The sequence below is a fragment of the Carcharodon carcharias genome, unplaced genomic scaffold, assembly GCF_017639515.1.
Source record: "Carcharodon carcharias isolate sCarCar2 unplaced genomic scaffold, sCarCar2.pri scaffold_980_ctg1, whole genome shotgun sequence".
Classification (NCBI taxonomy): Eukaryota; Metazoa; Chordata; class Chondrichthyes; order Lamniformes; family Lamnidae; genus Carcharodon; species Carcharodon carcharias.
The window spans coordinates 9,024-27,500 of NW_024471190.1; the positions used below are offsets into that span (position 1 = coordinate 9,024).

The following is an 18,477-nucleotide window of genomic DNA, read 5'->3' on the forward strand; positions in this document are numbered from 1 at the left end:
AAGTCTATGGGGAGAGAGCAGGGCAGGGGGATTAGTTTGGGGATTCATACAAGGCCATGGGGAGACAGCAGGACAATGGGATTAGTTTGGGGATTGATACAGGGCTATGGGGAGAGAGCAGCGCAGTGGGATTAATTTGGGATTGATACAGGGCTAGGGGGAGACAGCGGGACAGTGAGATTAGTTTGGGATTGACACAGGGCTATGGGGAGAGAGTGGGACAGTGGGATTAGTTTGGGGATTGATACAGAGCTATGAGGAGAGAGTGGGACAGTGGGATTAGTTTGTGGATTGATACAGGGCTATGGGGAGAGAGCGGGACAGTGGGATTAGTTTGGGGATTGATACAGGGCTATGGGGAGAGAGTGGGACAGTGGGATTAGTTTGGGGATTGATACAGGGATATGGGGAGGGAGTGGGACAGTGGGATTAGTTTGGGATTGATACAGGGCTATGTGGAGAGAGCGGGGCAGTGAGATTAGTTTGGGGATTGATACTGGGCTAATGGGAGAGAGCGGGGCAGTGGGATTATTTTGGGATTGATACAGGGCTATGGGGAGAGAGTGCGGCAGTGGGATTAGTTTGGGATTGTTACAGGGCTATGGGAAGAGAGTGGGACAGTGGGATTAGTTTGGGGATGGATACAGGGCTATGGGAAAAGAGAGGGACAGTGGGATTAGTTTGGGATTGATACAGGGCAATGGGGAGAGAGCGGGACAGTGGGATTAGTTTGGGGATTGATACAGGGCTATGGGAAGGGAGTGGGACATTGGGATTAGTTTGGGATTGAGACAGGGCTATGGGGAGTGAGTGGGATAGTGGGATTAATTTTGGGGATTGATACAGGGCTAAGGGGAGAGAGCGGGACAGTGGGATTAATCTTGGGGATTGATACAAGGCTATGGGGAGAGAGCGGGACAGTGGGATTAGTTTGGGGATTGATACTGGGCAATGGGGAGAGAGTGGGACAGTGGGATTAATTTTGGGGATTGATACAGGGCTATGGGGAGTGAGTGGGAAAGTGGGATTAGTTGGGGATTGATACAGGGCTATGGGGAGAGAGCGGGGCAGTGGGATTAGTTTGGGGATTGATACAGCGCTATGGGAAGAGAGTGGGGCAGTGGGATTAGTTTGGGGATTGATGCAGGGCAATGGGGAGGGCAGGACAGTGGGATTAGTTTGGGGATTGAGACAGGGAAAGGGGGAGAGAGCGGGGCAGTGGGATTAGTTTGGGGATTGATATAGGGATACGGGGAAGAAGAGGGGCAGTGGGATTAGGTTGGGATTGATACAGGCATACGTGAGAGAGAGTGGGGCAGTGGGATTAGTTTGGGGATCGGTACAGGGCAATGGGGAGAGATGGGGAAAGTGGGATTAGTTGGGAATAGGTACTGGGCTATGGGGAGAGAGCGGGACAGTGGGATTAGTTTGGGGATTGATACAGGGCTATGGGGAGAGAGCGAGACAGTGGGATTAGTTTGGGGATTGATACAAGTCTATGGGGAGAGAGTGGGGCAGGGGGATTAGTTTGGGGATTCATACAGGGCCATGGGGAGACAGCAGGACAATGGGATTAGTTTGGGGATTAATACAGGGCTATGGGGACAGAGTGTGACAGTGGGATTAGTTTGGGATTGATACAGGGCTCTGGGGAGAGAGCAGGGCAGTGGGATTAGTTTAGGATTGCAACAGGGCAATGGGGAGAGAGCGGGGCAGTGGGATTAGTTTGGGATTGATACAGGGCTATGGGGAGAGAGTGGGGCAGTGGGATTAGTTTGGGATTGATACAGGGCTATGGGGAGAGAGCGGGGCAGTGGGATTATTTTGGGGATTGATACAGGGCTATGGGGAGAGAGTGGGACAGTGTGATTAGTTTGGGATTGATACAGGGCTATGGGGAGAGAGTGGGGCAGTGGGATTAGTTGGGGGATTGATACAGGACTATGGGGAGAGAGTGGGGCATTGGGATTAGTTAGGGGATAGATACAGGGCTATGGGGAGAGAGTGGGGCATTGGGATTAGATTGGGGATTGATACAGGGCGATGGGGAGAGAGTGGGGCATTGGGATTAGTTTGGGGATTGATACAGGGCTATTGGGAGAGAGTGCTGCATTGGGATTAGTCTGGGGATTGATACAGGGCTATTGGGAGAGTGCGGGGCAATGGGATTAGTGTGGGATTGATACAGGGCTATGAAGAGAGAGTGGGACAGTGGGATTAGTTTGTGGATTGATACAGAGCTATGGAGAGAGAGCAGGGCAGTGAGATTAGTTTGGGATTGAGACAGGGCTATGGGGAGAGTGCGGTGCAGTGGGATTAGTTTGGGGATTGATACAGGGTTATGGGGAGAGAGCGGGACAGAGGGATTAGTTTGGGGATTGATACAGGACTATGGGGAGAGAGCGGGGCAGTGAGATTAGTTTGGGATTGAGACAGGGCTATGGGGAGAGTGCGGTGCAGTGGGATTAGTTTGGGGATTGATACAGGGTTATGGGGAGAGAGCGGGACAGTGGGATTAGTTTGGGGATTGATACAGCGCTATGGGGAGAGAGTGGGGCCGTGGGATTAGTTTGGGATTGATACAGGGTTATGGGGAGAGAGCGGGACAGAGGGATTAGTTTGGGGAAAGATACAGGGCTATGGGGAGAGAGCGGGACATTGGGATTAGTTTGGTGATTGATACAGGGCTATGGGGAAAGAGCGGGACAGTGGGATTAATTTTGGGGATTGATACAGGGCTAAGGGAAGAGAGCGGGACAGTCGGATTAATTTTGGGGATTGATACAAGGCTATGGGGAGAGAGCGGGACAGTGGGATTAGTTTGGGGATTGAAACTGGGCAATGGGGAGAGAGTGGGGCCGTGGGATTAGTTTGGGATTGATACAGGGCTATGGGGAGAGAGTGGGGCCGTGGGATTAGTTTGGGATTGATACAGGGTTATGGGGAGAGAGCGGGACAGTGGGATTAGTTTGGGGATTGATACAGGCCATGGGGAGAGAGCGGGACATTGGGATTAGATTGGGGATTGATACAGGGCTATGGGGAGAGAGTGGGACATTGGGATTAGTTTGGTGATTGATACAGGGCTATGGGGAGAGAGCGGGAAAGTGGGATTAGTTTGCGGATTGAGACAGGGCTATGGGGAGAGAGTGGGGCAGTGGGATTAATTTTGGGGAATGATACAGGGCTAAGGGGAGAGAGCGGGACAGTGGGATTAATTTTGGGGATTGATACAAGGCTATGGGGAGAGAGCGGGACAGTGGGATTAGTTTGGGGATTGATACTGGGCAATGGGGAGAGAGTGGGACAGTGGGATTAATTTTGGGGATTGATACAGGGCTATGGGGAGGGAGCAGGCAGTGGGATTAGTTTAGGATTGGTACGGGGCTATGGGGAGAGAGTGGGAAAGTGGGATTAGTTGGGGATCGGTACAGGGCTATGGGAAGAGAGTGGGGCAGTGGGATTAGTTTGGGGATTGATGCAGGGCAATGGGGAGGGCAGGACAGTGGGATTAGTTTGGGGATTGAGACAGGGAAAGGGGGAGAGAGCGGGGCAGTGGGATTAGTTTGGGGATTGATATAGGGATACGGGGAAGAAGAGGGGCAGTGGGATTAGGTTGGGATTGATACAGGCATACGTGAGAGAGAGTGGGGCAGTGGGATTAGTTTGGGGATCGGTACAGGGCAATGGGGAGAGATGGGGAAAGTGGGATTAGTTGGGAATAGGTACTGGGCTATGGGGAGAGAGCGGGACAGTGGGATTAGTTTGGGGATTGATACAGGGCTATGGGGAGAGAGCGAGACAGTGGGATTAGTTTGGGGATTGATACAAGTCTATGGGGAGAGAGTGGGGCAGGGGGATTAGTTTGGGGATTCATACAGGGCCATGGGGAGACAGCAGGACAATGGGATTAGTTTGGGGATTAATACAGGGCTATGGGGACAGAGTGTGACAGTGGGATTAGTTTGGGATTGATACAGGGCTCTGGGGAGAGAGCAGGGCAGTGGGATTAGTTTAGGATTGCAACAGGGCAATGGGGAGAGAGCAGGGCAGTGGGATTAGTTTGGGATTGATACAGGGCTATGGGGAGAGAGTGGGGCAGTGGGATTAGTTTGGGATTGATACAGGGCTATGGGGAGAGAGCGGGGCAGTGGGATTATTTTGGGGATTGATACAGGGCTATGGGGAGAGAGTGGGACAGTGTGATTAGTTTGGGATTGATACAGGGCTATGGGGAGAGAGTGGGGCAGTGGGATTAGTTGGGGGATTGATACAGGACTATGGGGAGAGAGTGGGGCATTGGGATTAGTTAGGGGATAGATACAGGGCTATGGGGAGAGAGTGGGGCATTGGGATTAGATTGGGGATTGATACAGGGCGATGGGGAGAGAGTGGGGCATTGGGATTAGTTTGGGGATTGATACAGGGCTATTGGGAGAGAGTGCTGCATTGGGATTAGTCTGGGGATTGATACAGGGCTATTGGGAGAGTGCGGGGCAATGGGATTAGTGTGGGATTGATACAGGGCTATGAAGAGAGAGTGGGACAGTGGGATTAGTTTGTGGATTGATACAGAGCTATGGAGAGAGAGCAGGGCAGTGAGATTAGTTTGGGATTGAGACAGGGCTATGGGGAGAGTGCGGTGCAGTGGGATTAGTTTGGGGATTGATACAGGGTTATGGGGAGAGAGCGGGACAGAGGGATTAGTTTGGGGATTGATACAGGACTATGGGGAGAGAGCGGGGCAGTGAGATTAGTTTGGGATTGAGACAGGGCTATGGGGAGAGTGCGGTGCAGTGGGATTAGTTTGGGGATTGATACAGGGTTATGGGGAGAGAGCGGGACATTGGGATTAGATTGGGGATTGATACAGGGCTATGGGGAGAGAGCGGGACATTGGGATTAGTTTGGTGATTGATACAGGGCTATGGGGAAAGAGCGGGACAGTGGGATTAATTTTGGGGATTGATACAGGGCTAAGGGGAGAGAGCGGGACAGTGGGATTAATTTTGGGGATTGATACAAGGCTATGGGGAGAGAGCGGGACAGTGGCATTAGTTTGGGAATTGATACTGGGCAATGGAGAGAGAGTGGGGCCGTGGGATTAGTTTGGGATTGATACAGGGCTTTGGGGAGGGAGTGGGGCCGTGGGATTAGTTTGGGATTGATACAGGGTTATGGGGAGAGAGCGGGACAGTGGGATTAGTTTGGGGATTGATACAGCGCTATGGGGAGAGAGTGGGGCCGTGGGATTAGTTTGGGATTGATACAGGGTTATGGGGAGAGAGCGGGACAGAGGGATTAGTTTGGGGAAAGATACAGGGCTATGGGGAGAGAGCGGGACATTGGGATTAGTTTGGTGATTGATACAGGGCTATGGGGAAAGAGCGGGACAGTGGGATTAATTTTGGGGATTGATACAGGGCTAAGGGAAGAGAGCGGGACAGTCGGATTAATTTTGGGGATTGATACAAGGCTATGGGGAGAGAGCGGGACAGTGGGATTAGTTTGGGGATTGAAACTGGGCAATGGGGAGAGAGTGGGGCCGTGGGATTAGTTTGGGATTGATACAGGGCTATGGGGAGAGAGTGGGGCCGTGGGATTAGTTTGGGATTGATACAGGGTTATGGGGAGAGAGCGGGACAGTGGGATTAGTTTGGGGATTGATACAGGCCATGGGGAGAGAGCGGGACATTGGGATTAGATTGGGGATTGATACAGGGCTATGGGGAGAGAGTGGGACATTGGGATTAGTTTGGTGATTGATACAGGGCTATGGGGAGAGAGCGGGAAAGTGGGATTAGTTTGCGGATTGAGACAGGGCTATGGGGAGAGAGTGGGGCAGTGGGATTAATTTTGGGGAATGATACAGGGCTAAGGGGAGAGAGCGGGACAGTGGGATTAATTTTGGGGATTGATACAAGGCTATGGGGAGAGAGCGGGACAGTGGGATTAGTTTGGGGATTGATACTGGGCAATGGGGAGAGAGTGGGACAGTGGGATTAATTTTGGGGATTGATACAGGGCTATGGGGAGGGAGCAGGCAGTGGGATTAGTTTAGGATTGGTACGGGGCTATGGGGAGAGAGTGGGAAAGTGGGATTAGTTGGGGATCGGTACAGGGCTATGGGAAGAGAGTGGGGCAGTGGGATTAGTTTGGGGATTGATGCAGGGCTATGGGGAGGGCGGGACAGTGGGATTAGTTTGGGGATTGAGACAGGGTAAGGGGGAGAGAGCGGGGCAGTGGGATTAGTTTGGGGATTGATATAGGGATACGGGGAAGAAGAGGGGCAGTGGGATTAGGTTGGGATTGATACAGGCATACGTGAGAGAGAGTGGGGCAGTGGGATTAGTTTGGGGATCGTTACAGGGCAATGGGGAGAGATGGGGAAAGTGGGATTGTTGGGAATAGGTACTGGGCTATGGGGAGAGAGCGGGACAGTGGGATTAGTTTGGGGATTGATACAGGCCTATGGGGAGAGAGCGAGACAGTGGGATTAGTTTGGGGATTGATACAAGTCTATGGGGAGAGAGTGGGGCAGGGGGATTAGTTTGGGGATTGAAACAGGGCTATGGGGAGAGTGTGGGACAGTGGGATTAGTTTGGGGATTGATACAGGGCCATGGGGAGAGTGCGGTGCAGTGGGATTAGTTTGGGGATTGATACAGGGCCATGGGGAGAGAGTGGGGCAGTGGGATTAGTTTGGGATTGATACAGGGCTATGGGGAGAGAGTGGGGCAGTGAGATTAGTTTGGGGATTGATACAGGACTATGCGGAGAGAGCGGGGCAGTGGGATTAGTTTGGGGATTGATGCAGGGCTTTGGGGAGAGAATGGGACAGTGTGATTAGTTTGGGATTGATACAGGGCTATGGGGAGAGAGTGGGACAGTGTGATTAGTTTGGGATTGATACAGGGCTATGGGGAGTGAGTGGGACAGTGGGATTAATTTTGGGGATTGATACAGGGCTAAGGGGAGAGAGCGGGACAGTGGGATTAGTTTGGGGATTGATACAGGGCTATGGGGAGTGAGTGGGACAGTGGGATTAATTTTGGGGATTGATACAAGACTATGGGGAGAGAGCGGGACAGTGGGATTAGTTTGGGGATTGATACTGGGCAATGGGGAGAGAGTGGGACAGTGGGATTAATTTTGGGGATTGATACAGGGCTATGGGGAGTGAGTGGGAAAGTGGGATTAGTTGGGGATTGATACAGGGCTATGGGGAGAGAGCGGGGCAGTGGGATTAGTTTGGGGATTGATACAGGGCTATGGGAAGAGAGCGGGACAGTGGGATTAGTTTGGGGATTGAGACAGGGAAAGGGGGAGAGAGCGGGGCAGTGGGATTAGTTTGGGGATTGATATAGGGATACGGGGAAGAAGAGGGGCAGTGGGATCAGGTTGGGATTGATACAGGCATACGTGAGAGAGAGTGGGGCAGTGGGATTAGTTTGGGGATCGGTACAGGGCAATGGGGAGAGATGGGGAAAGTGGGATTAGTTGGGAATAGGTACTGGGCTATGGGGAGAGAGCGGGACAGTGGGATTAGTTTGGGGATTGATACAGGGCTATGGGGAGAGAGCGAGACAGTGGGATTAGTTTGGGGATTGATACAAGTCTATGGGGAGAGAGCAGGGCAGGGGGATTAGTTTGGGGATTCATACAAGGCCATGGGGAGACAGCAGGACAATGGGATTAGTTTGGGGATTGATACAGGGCTATGGGGACAGAGTGTGACAGTGGGATTAGTTTGGGATTGATACAGGGCTCTGGGGAGAGAGCAGCGCAGTGGGATTAGTTTAGGATTGCTACAGGGCAATGGGGAGAGAGCGGGGCAGTGGGATTAGTTTGGGATTGATACAGGGCTATGGGGAGAGAGTGGGGCAGTGGGATTAGTTTGGGATTGATAAAGGGCTATGGGGAGAGAGCGGGGCAGTGGGATTAGTTTGGGGATTGATACAGGGCTATGGGGAGAGAGTGGGACAGTGGGATTAGTTTGGGATTGATACAGGGCTATGGGGAGAGAGTGGGGCAGTGGGATTAGTTGGGGGATTGATACAGGACTATGGGGAGAGAGTGGGGCATTGGGATTAGTTAGGGGATAGATACAGGGCTATGGGGAGAGAGTGGGGCATTGGGATTAGTCTGGGGATTGATACAGGGCTATTGGGAGAGTGCGGGGCAATGGGATTAGTGTGGGATTGATACAGGGCTATGAAGAGAGAGTGGGACAGTGGGATTAGATTGGGGATTGATACAGGGCTATTGGGAGAGAGTGCTGCATTGGGATTAGTCTGGGGATTGATACAGGGCTATTGGGAGAGTGCGGGGCAATGGGATTAGTGTGGGATTGATACAGGGCTATGAAGAGAGAGTGGGACAGTGGGATTAGATTGGGGATTGATACAGGGCGATGGGGAGAGAGCGGGGCAGTGAGATTAGTTTGGGATTGAGACAGGGCTATGGGGAGAGTGCGGTGCAGTGGGATTAGTTTGGGAATTGATACAGGGTTATGGGGAGAGAGCGGGACAGAGGGATTAGTTTGGGGATTGATACAGGACTATGGGGAGAGAGCGGGGCAGTGAGATTAGTTTGGGATTGAGACAGGGCTATGGGGAGAGTGCGGTGCAGTGGGATTAGTTTGGGGATTGATACAGGGTTATGGGGAGAGAGCGGGACAGAGGGATTAGTTTGGGGATTGATACAGGCCATGGGGAGAGAGCGGGACAGAGGGATTAGTTTGGGGATTGATACAGGCCATGGGGAGAGAGCGGGACATTGGGATTAGATTGGGGATTGATACAGGGCTATGGGGAGAGAGCGGGACATTGGGATTAGTTTGGTGATTGATACAGGGCTATGGGGAAAGAGCGGGAAAGTGGGATTAGTTCACGGATTGAGACAGGGCTATGGGGAGAGAGCGGGGCAGTGGGATTAATTTTGGGGATTGATACAGGGCTAAGGGGAGAGAGCGGGACAGTGGGATTAATTTTGGGGATTGATACAAGGCTATGGGGAGAGAGTGGGACAGTGGGATTAGTTTGGGGATTGATACTGGGCAATGTGGAGAGAGTGGGGCCGTGGGATTAGTTTGGGATTGATACAGGGCTATGGGGAGAGAGTGGGGCCGTGGGATTAGTTTGGGATTGATACAGGGTTATGGGGAGAGAGCGGGACAGTGGGATTAGTTTGGGGATTGATACAGCGCTATGGGGAGAGAGCGGGAAAGTGGGATTAGTTTGCAGATTGAGACAGGGCTATGGGGAGAGAGCGGGGCAGTGGGATTAATTTTGGGGAATGATACAGGGCTAAGGGGAGAGAGCGGGACAGTGGGATTAATTTTGGGGATTGATACAAGGCTATGGGGAGAGAGCGGGACAGTGGGATTAGTTTGGGGATTGATACTGGGCAATGGGGAGAGAGTGGGGCAGTGGGATTAGTTTGGGATTGATACAGGGCTATGGGGAGAGAGTGGGGCAGTGAGATTAGTTTGGGGATTGATACAGGACTATGGGGAGAGAGCGGGGCAGTGGGATTAGTTTGGGGATTGATACAGGGCTTTGGGGAGAGAATGGGACAGTGTGATTAGTTTGGGATTGATACAGGGCTATGGGGAGAGAGTGGGACAGTGTGATTAGTTTGGGATTGATACAGGGCTATGGGGAGAGAGCGGGACAGTGGGATTATTTTGGGGATTGATACAGGGCTATGGGTAGAGAGCGAGACAGTGGGATTAGTTTGGGGATTGATACAGGGCTAAGGGGAGAGAGCGGGACAGTGGGATTAATTTTGGGGATTGATACAAGGCTATGGGGAGAGAGCGGGACAGTGGGATTAGTTTGGGATTGAGGCAGGGCTATGGGGAGAGAGCGGGACATTGGGATTAGTTTGGTGATTGATACAGGGCTATGGGGAGAGAGTGGGACAGTGGGATTAGTTTGCGGATTGATACAGGGCTATGGGGAGAGAGCAGGACAGTGGGATTAGTTTGCGGATTGATACAGGGCTATGGGGAGAAAGCAGGACAGTGGGTTAGTTTGGGATTGATACAGGGCTATGGGGAGAGAGCGGAGCAATGGGATTAGTTTGGGGATTGATACAGGACTATGGGGAGAGAGAGGGACAGTGGGATTAGTTTGGTATTGATACAGGGCTATGGGGAGAGAGCGGGACAGTGGGATTAGTTTGGAGATTGATACAGGGCTATGGGGAGAGAGCGGGACAGTGGGATTAGTTTGGGGATTGATACAGGGCCAAGGGGAGAGAGTGGGGCAGTGGGATTAGTTTGGGGATTGATACAGGGCTATGGGGAGAGAGCGGGACAGTGGGATTAGTTTGGGGATTGATACAGGGCTATGGGGAGAGAGTGGGACAGTGGGATTAGTTTGGGGATTGATACAGGGTTATGGGGAGAGAGCGGGGCAGTGGGATTTGTTTGGAGATTGACACAGGGCTGCGTGAGAGACGGGTCTTACCGAGCCATGTGCAAAAGCACCGACGACAAATACCGCGGATTCCTCCTTTGGAACCAGGTCATGGAGTCTCACCACTTCGTCCGTGTTAAATGTTGTGCCAAACTTTCGACATCCGACTGGAAGGTGGTCAGTGACCGGGTTTTTAATTACCTGCCAGAGAGGAGGGAGAGCCTTCATTCATGTGGTCAATGCCGGAGAAACTAGAGCCAAGTGACTGTGATCCACCTCACGCTCCTCCCCATGAAACTGTGTTGGCCATGTCTCTGCCCACCAGACGTTCAACAACTCCCTCAGCACTGACCCTCCGACAGTGCGGCTCTCCCTCAGCACTGACCTTCCGACAGTGCGGCTCTCCCTCAGCACTGACACTCCGACAGTGCGGCGCTCCCTCAGCACTGACCCTCCGACAGTGCGGCTCTCCCTCAGCACTGACCCTCCGACAGTGAGGCTCTCCCTCAGCACTGACCCTCCGACAGTGCGGCTCTCCCTCAGCACTGACCCTCCGACAGTGCGGCTCTCCCTCAGCACTGACCCTCCGACAGTGCGGCTCTCCCTCAGTACTGACCCTCCGACAGTGCGGCTCTCTCTCAGCACTGACCCTCCGACAGTGCGGCTCTCCCTCAGCACTGACCCTCCGACAGTGCGGCTCTCCCTTAGCACTGACCCTCCGACAGTGCGGCTCTCCCTCAGCACTGACCCTCCGACAGTGCGGCTCTCCCTCAGTACTGACCCTCCGACAGTGCGGCGCTCACTCGGCACTGACCCTCCGACAGTACGGCTCTCCCTCAGTACTGACCCTCCGACAGTGCGGCTCTCCCTCAGCACTGACCCTCCGACAGTGCGGCTCTCCCTCAGCACTGACCCTCCGACAGTGCGGTGCTCCCTCAGCACTGACCCTCTGACAGTGCAGCAGTCCCTCAGCACTGACCCTCCGACAGTGCAGCAGTCCCTCAGCACTGACCCTCCGACAGTGCGGTGCTCCCTCAGCACTGACCCTCCGACAGTGCGGCTCTCCCTCAGCACTGACCCTCCCACAGTGCGGTGCTCCCTCAGCACTGACCCTCCGACAGTGCGGCTCTCCCTCACTACTGACCCTCCCACAATGCGGCGCTCCCTCAGCACTGACCCTCCCACAGTGCGGCACTCCCTCAGTACTGACCCACCGACAGTGCGGCTCTCCCTCAGCACTGACCCTCCCACAGTGCAGCTCTCCCTCAGCACTGACCCTCCGACAGTGCGGCTCTCCCTCTGTACTGACCCTCCGACAGTGAGGCTCTCCCTCAGCACGGACCCTCCGACAGTGCGGCTCTCCCTCAGTACTGACCCTCCGACAGTGCGGCTCTCCCTCAGTACTGACCCTCCGACAGTGCGGCTCTCCCTCAGCACTGACCCTCCGACAGTGCGGCTCTCCCTCAGCACTGACCCTCCGACAGTGCAGCTCTCCCTCAGTACTGACCCTCCGACAGTGCAGCTCGCCCTCAGTACTGACGCTCCGACAGTGCGGCTCTCCCTCAGTACTGACGCTCCGACAGTGCGGCGCTCCCTCAGCACTGACCCTCCGACAGTGCAGCTCGCCCTCAGTACTGACGCTCCGACAGTGCGGCTCTCCCTCAGCACTGAACCTCCGACAGTGCGGCACTCCCTCAGCACTGAACCTCCGACAGTGCGGCTCTCCATCTGTACTGACCCTCCGACAGTGAGGCTCTCCCTCAACACGGACCCTCCGACAGTGCGGCTCTCCCTCAGCACTGACCCTCCGACAGTGCGGCTCTCTCTCAGCACTGACGCTCCGACAGTGCGGCTCTCCCTCAGCACTGACCCTCCGACAGTGCGGCTCTCTCTCAGCACTGACGCTCCGACAGTGCGGCTCTCCCTCAGCACTGACCCTCCAACAGTGCAGCTCTCCCTCAGCACTGACCCTCCGACAGTGCAGCGCTCCCTCAGCACTGACCCTCCGACAGTGCAGCGCTCCCTCAGCGCTGAACCTCCGACAGTGCGGCGCTCCCTCAGCACTGACCCTCCGACAGTGCAGCTCTCCCTCAGTACTGATCCTCCGACAGTGCAGCTCGCCCTCAGTACTGACGCTCCGACAGTGCGGCTCTCCCTCAGTACTGACCCTCCGACAGTGCGGCGCTCCCTCAGCACTGACCCTCCGACAGTGCAGCTCTCCCTCAGTACTGACGCTCCGACAGTGCGGCTCTCCCTCAGCACTGAACCTCCGACAGTGCGGCACTCCCTCAGCACTGACCCCCCCGACAGTGCGGCTCTCCCTCAGCACTGACCCCCCCGACAGTGCGGCTCTCCCTCAGCACTGACCCTCCGACAGTGCGGCTCTCCCTCATCACTGACCCTCCGACAGTGCGGCTCTCCCTCAGCACTGACCCTCCGACAGTGCGGCACTCACTCAGTACTGGCCCTCCGACCTGCTTGCCCTCGGTCCTGCCCTGTACCCACCACCCCCCCCTCACCCCCACTGAGATCAGGCCCTCCTGCTCACGAATGGAAATTTCCCACGTAAACGTCACGCTGTCATTGCAGCCGCCGGCCAGTGGGTGGCGCTGCGGCGTGACCCGTTTACATGGGAAAACCTCAATGTTCAAAAGCCAAACACCGGAGGAAAGAGGGAGGCCGGACGCTCGGTGGGACCCGAGACCCCACCCCGCCCCCACCAACCGCGGGATTACCCCAGCCCCTGTCCGAGGGGCATTCGTTGCCCGGGACTTACCTTCAGGAGTTTTTGTGGTCCATCGGCTGCCCGAACACTCAGCTTGTGTAACAGCTGGACTGGAAAAGACGGAGACGGAGGATGGTTAGACCCGTCAGTGGGACTGAGACCACGGCCATCCCACCTTTCCAACCCCCCCACCACTCACCCTCCCCACCTCCAACTAACAACGCCTAGAGGCAGCATGGCCAACTTACCCATCAGACCACAAAACCGGTCGAAGGTGCGGGGGATGCGCGTCTGGGGGTTGATTTCGATCAGAACGTTGCGTTGGGTGTGGATGTAGACCTGGAGGATGCCGGCTCGGTTCAGAGGGCTGTCCATCAGCATCAGGAGACTCTGCGTGGTGTGTCCGGGGAGGAGAGAGAGAGAGAGAGAGAGAGAGAGAGCAGGGAGGTTAGATACAGGGGTCAATGGGGTCACAGACAAGGTCGCCAGGCGCACTGAGTGCATCGTCGGTGGGTCGCCGAGGTCGCAGGCGGGGTCGTTGAGGTCACTGCCTGGGTTACCAGGGTCGCTGAGGTCGCAGGCAGGGTCGGTGGGTCACTGACTCTGTTACCAGGGTCACTGAGGTCACAGACTGCGTCACTGAGGTCGCAGACTGCGCCACTGAGGTCGCAGACTGCGCCACTGAGGTCGCAGACTTGGTTACCAGGGTCACTGAGGTCACAGGCAGGGTCGGTGGGTCACTGACTCTGTTACCAGGGTCACTGAGGTGGCAGACTGGGTCACTGTGGTCGCAGGCAGGGTCGGCGGGTCGCTGAGGTCGCAGGCAGGGTCGGCGGGTCGCTGAGGTCGCAGGCAGGGTCGGCGGGTCGCTGAGGTCGCAGGCAGGGTCGGCGGGGTCACTGAGGTCGCGGGCAGGGTCGGCGGGGTCGCTGAGGTCTCAGGCAGGGTCGGCGGGGTCACCGACTGGGTTACCGGGGTCGCTTAGGTCGCAAGCAGGGTCATGGGGGTCACTGCCTGGGTCCAGGGTGATGGGCGGGGCCTGGCGTCACGGGGAGATGTCACGGGCCGGCGCCAGGGTCACAGAGAGGGGTCAGAGTTCGTCAGGGTCGCAGGCAAGGTCGTCAGGGTCACTGATGGGAGTCCCGGGCCCACAGGCAGAATCTGCTGCTCAGGCCCGAATGTCGGGGTGGTAAATAGCAAGGAGGAAAGCCTTAGACCACAGCACGATATAGACAGGCTGGTAAGACGGGCAAGAGCGCTGGCAAATGGAATTTAATCCTGAGAGGGGTGAGGTGATGCATTTTGGGAGGACTAACGCAGCGAGGGAATACATCACGAACGCTGGCATCCTAGTAAGTACAGAGGATCAGAGGGACCTCGGTGTACATGCCCACAGATCCCTGAGGGTAGCAGGGCTGGGAGGCAAGGTGGTTGAGGAGGCAGATGGGATACTCGCCTCTATTAGTCGAGGCACAGAGTACAGGACCAGACCGAGGTGTGTAAAACGCCGGTTAGGCCACAACTAGAGTACCGCGTGCCCAGTTCTGGTCCCCACATTACAGGAAGGGTGTGATGGCACTGGAGAGGGCGCAGAGGAGATTCACCAGGATGCTGCCCTGGGCCGGAGGGTCTGAGCTATGAGGGAAAGATTGGATAGGCAGGGGGGGGGGGGGGGAGGGGAGGGAGGGGAGGGGGGAGAGGAGAGGAGGGGAGGGGGGGGGGGGAACTGATAGAGGTATCCAAAATTATGAGGGGGCATAGATAGGGTAGGTAGGGAGGAAACTTTCCCCTTGGCGGAGGGATCAGTAACTGGGGGGGGGGGGGGGGCAGCGATTTAAGGGAGGGGGCAGGAGGTTTAGAAGGGATTTGAACAAATATTGTTCACCCAGAGGGTGGTGGGAAGCTGGAGGACACTTGCCTGAGGGGGTGGGGTGGAAGCAGAAACCCTCACCACACGGAGGAAGCGTTTGAGAGGAGCACTCGAAGCGCTGTGCAGCACGCAGGGCTTACGGGGCCAAGAGCTGGACAACGGGGTTAGAACAGATAAGGAGCTCGAGGGCCAGCACGGACACGATGGGCTGAAGGGCCTGTTTCGGTGCGGCGTGGCTCGGCCACAGAGTCAGGGGCAGGGTCGCCCCGGGTCGCCGGCCGGGTCGAGGGTCGCCCCCGGGGTCACCGGCCGGGGGGCGAGAGTCGCCCCCGGGGTCACCGGCCGGGGGTCGAGGGTCGCCCCCGGGGTCACCGGCCGGGGGTCGAGGGTCGCCCCCGGGGTCACCGGCCGGGGGTCGAGGGTCGCCCCCGGGGTCACCGGCCGGGGGTCGAGGGTCGCCCCCGGGGTCACCGGCCGGGGGTCGAGGGTCGCCCCCGGGGTCACCGGCCGGGGGTCGAGGGTCGCCCCCGGGGTCGAGGGTCGCCCCCGGGGTCACCGGCCGGGGGTCGAGGGTCGCCCCCGGGGTCACCGGCCGGGGGTCGAGGGTCGCCCCCGGGGTCACCGGCCGGGGGTCGAGGGTCGCCCCCGGGGTCACCGGCCGGGGGTCGAGGGTCGCCCCCGGGGTCACCGGCCGGGGGTCGAGGGTCGCCCCCGGGGTCACCGGCCGGGGGTCGAGGGTCGCCCCCGGGGTCACCGGCCGGGGGTCGAGGGTCGCCCCGGGGTCACCGGCCGGGGGTCGAGGGTCGCCCCCGGGGTCACCGGCCGGGGGTCGAGGGTCGCCCCCGGGGTCACCGGCCGGGGGTCGAGGGTCGCCCCCGGGGTCACCGGCCGGGGGTCGAGGGTCGCCCCGGGGTCACCGGCCGGGGGTCGAGGGTCGCCCCGGGGTCACCGGCCGGGGGTCGAGGGTCGCCCCGGGGTCACCGGCCGGGGGTCGAGGGTCGCCCCGGGGTCACCGGCCGGGGGTCGAGGGTCGCCCCGGGGTCACCGGCCGGGGGTCGAGGGTCGCCCCGGGGTCACCGGCCGGGGGTCGAGGGTCGCCCCGGGTCACCGGCCGGGGGTCGAGGGTCGCCCCGGGGTCAACGGCCGGGGGTCGAGGGTCGCCCCGGGGTCACCGGCCGGGGGTCGAGGGTCGCCCCGGGGTCACCGGCCGGGGGTCGAGGGTCGCCCTGGGGTCACGGACCGGGGAGCTGTGGGCAGGGTCGTCAGGGTCACCGGCCGGGTCGAGGGACGCCCGGGTCACGGACTGGGGAGCTGTGGGCTGGGGTTACCAGGGTCAAGACAGGTCACGTTGGTGGGGTTCGTAGTCAGGGTCAAAAACAGGGGTCACCGAGGTCACAGGCAGGTCGTCGAGGATCAGGTACGTACATAGCAGGATTTTCCACCCCCCCTCCCCCTCCCCCTCCCCCTCGGCCAATCCCAGCAGATGGGGATGTCTGACCTGGTGCGCGATGTCCGGCCGGACACTGCCCGGATCACGGCCGTGCTTCAGGAGGAGTGACCGATGCTTGTCGCAGTTCAACAGCTCAAACGTCTTCCCAACCTGAAGGGGGGGGGGGGGGAGAGACCAAAAGTTAGAGGCAGATTGAGAGAAACAACCACCCCCAGGCCCCTCACCCAAGCCCACAGACCCTTCCATCTCACCCACTCGCTCCAACCCCCTCCCCTCCCTCCCCAAACACCCTCCTCCTACCTCCACAAACAAACCCCTGCCCCCTGCACCCCTCCTTGCCACCTGCCCCCTTGGCCCTCCCACCACCCCTGTCTCCCCCTCCCTGCCCTCTGCCCCCCTCCCCCCTCCCTGCCCTCTAACCCCCCCCTCCCTGCCCTCTACCCCCTCCCCCCTCCCTGCCCTCTCCCCCCCTCCCCCCTCCCTGCCCTCTAACCCCCCCCTCCCTGCCCTCTAACCCCCCCTCCCTGCCCTCTAACCCCCCTCCCTGCCCTCTAACCCCCCCTCCCTGCCCTCTCCCCCCCTCCCTGCCCTCTACCCCCTCCCCCCCCTCCAAACCCCTCCCCTAATCAGCCTCTCTCCCTCCCCTCCCCTCCCCTCCCCCATTCCCACCTTCACTGTCTCCAGCGCTGCTCCCTCCAGGATGACCACCAGTCGGGCCTCTTGCCGCCTCCGTGGGGCTGACCAGAGCCGGGCTCCCCCCGCCCCTCCCCCCGCCCCTCCCCCCGCAGGCTCCCCCTCCTCCCCCACCCCCTCCCCCTCCTCCTCCTGCTGCTCCCTCCCTCTCCTCCTCTTCTTCCCCTGCGACGCCATCTTGGACAGACACTCAGGATGGGCCCAGGCCGCCGGAACTTCCGGTCCCGCTGGGTGCTGGGTGCTGGGTACTGGGGGCGGGGCCGGAACCGGAAGCGGCCATCCCGACCCCGCCCCCTCCCCTCCCCTCCCCGCCCCCCGCCCCGTCTCCCTTCGGTCCGCCTTTCGATTGGTGAGAGTGAGCGCCGCGCCGCGCAGCGCCGGCCATCTTTGGTGCCTGCTCTCCGCCACCCGATTGGCTGGGGCAGGGTGGGCCGGCCATCTTGGTGCGGGGCACCAAACCCCCTCCACCCCACCCCCCCCCCCCCGCCAACCTCCACCCACACGCTTTGGTTAGAAAGGGAGCGCCGGCCATCTTAGTGCGGGGCGCTCGGCTCCGGCTGGTTGTTCAGGGGACACACGGCCATCTTGTTGCTTGCTCCCCACCCAAACTCCAACCTCACTGATTATAACGGGAGGTCCGGCCATTTTGGTGCGGGGCATCTCCACACCGCCCCCCACCCCGCCCCCTCACACCACCCCATTGTTTACGAAGGGACGGCCGGCCATTTTGTTGCGGGGCATCTGCCCTTCGCTTGAAAAGGAGGACGTCGGCCATCTTAGTGCGGGGCTAATCAACCACCCCCCCCCCCCAACACACACACCCAACCCCCGCCTCAATGATTTTCTTTTTATGGGCTATAGTGTCGAGGGGGCTTTTCCGCCCTGGAGAATAATTTTGCTGCGGGGCATTTTTTTTTTCCCCCCTTAATTATACCGGGAGTGAGAGCTCCCTCGGTGAGGGGCACGTTTCCCCCATTTTGATTTAGCGTGGCGTGTCGGCCATCTTGGTGAGGGGCAACTGGGGAGTTGGGTCTGGTTCCCCTATTGAATTACAGTAAGGAGTCGGCCATCTTGGTGAGGGGCAACTGGGGAGTCGGGGCTGGTTCCCCTATTGAATTACAGTAAGGAGTCGGCCATTTTGGTGAGGGGCAACTGAGGTGGGGGCTGGCAAGTTCCCCCTTTGATTTACTGTGATGGGTCGGCCATCTTGCTGAGGGGCAACTGAGGTGGGGGTGGCTAGATCTCCCATTGATATACAAGGGGGAGCCGGCCATCTTGGTGAGGGGCAACTGAAGAGAGGCGGGGGGGGCAAGTTC

General features: G+C 58.2%; 1 protein-coding gene across 1 annotated transcript in view; it reads right to left on the reverse strand.

The window, feature by feature from the left end:
* Positions 1-10,422: 10,422 nt before the first annotated feature.
* Positions 10,423-18,477, reverse strand: part of emg1 (EMG1 N1-specific pseudouridine methyltransferase) — a gene marked incomplete at its 3' end in the record, with an annotated part of 9,043 nt that continues 988 nt past the window's right edge. The window contains exons 2-6 of the mRNA XM_041182656.1: positions 17,138-17,239; positions 16,517-16,618; positions 13,397-13,538; positions 13,200-13,258; positions 10,423-10,624 (exon numbers count right to left, since the gene is read on the reverse strand). Of these exons, the coding sequence (XP_041038590.1) occupies positions 10,423-10,624; positions 13,200-13,258; positions 13,397-13,538; positions 16,517-16,618; positions 17,138-17,239 (607 nt within the window). The remainder of the gene's footprint in view (positions 10,625-13,199; positions 13,259-13,396; positions 13,539-16,516; positions 16,619-17,137; positions 17,240-18,477) is intronic.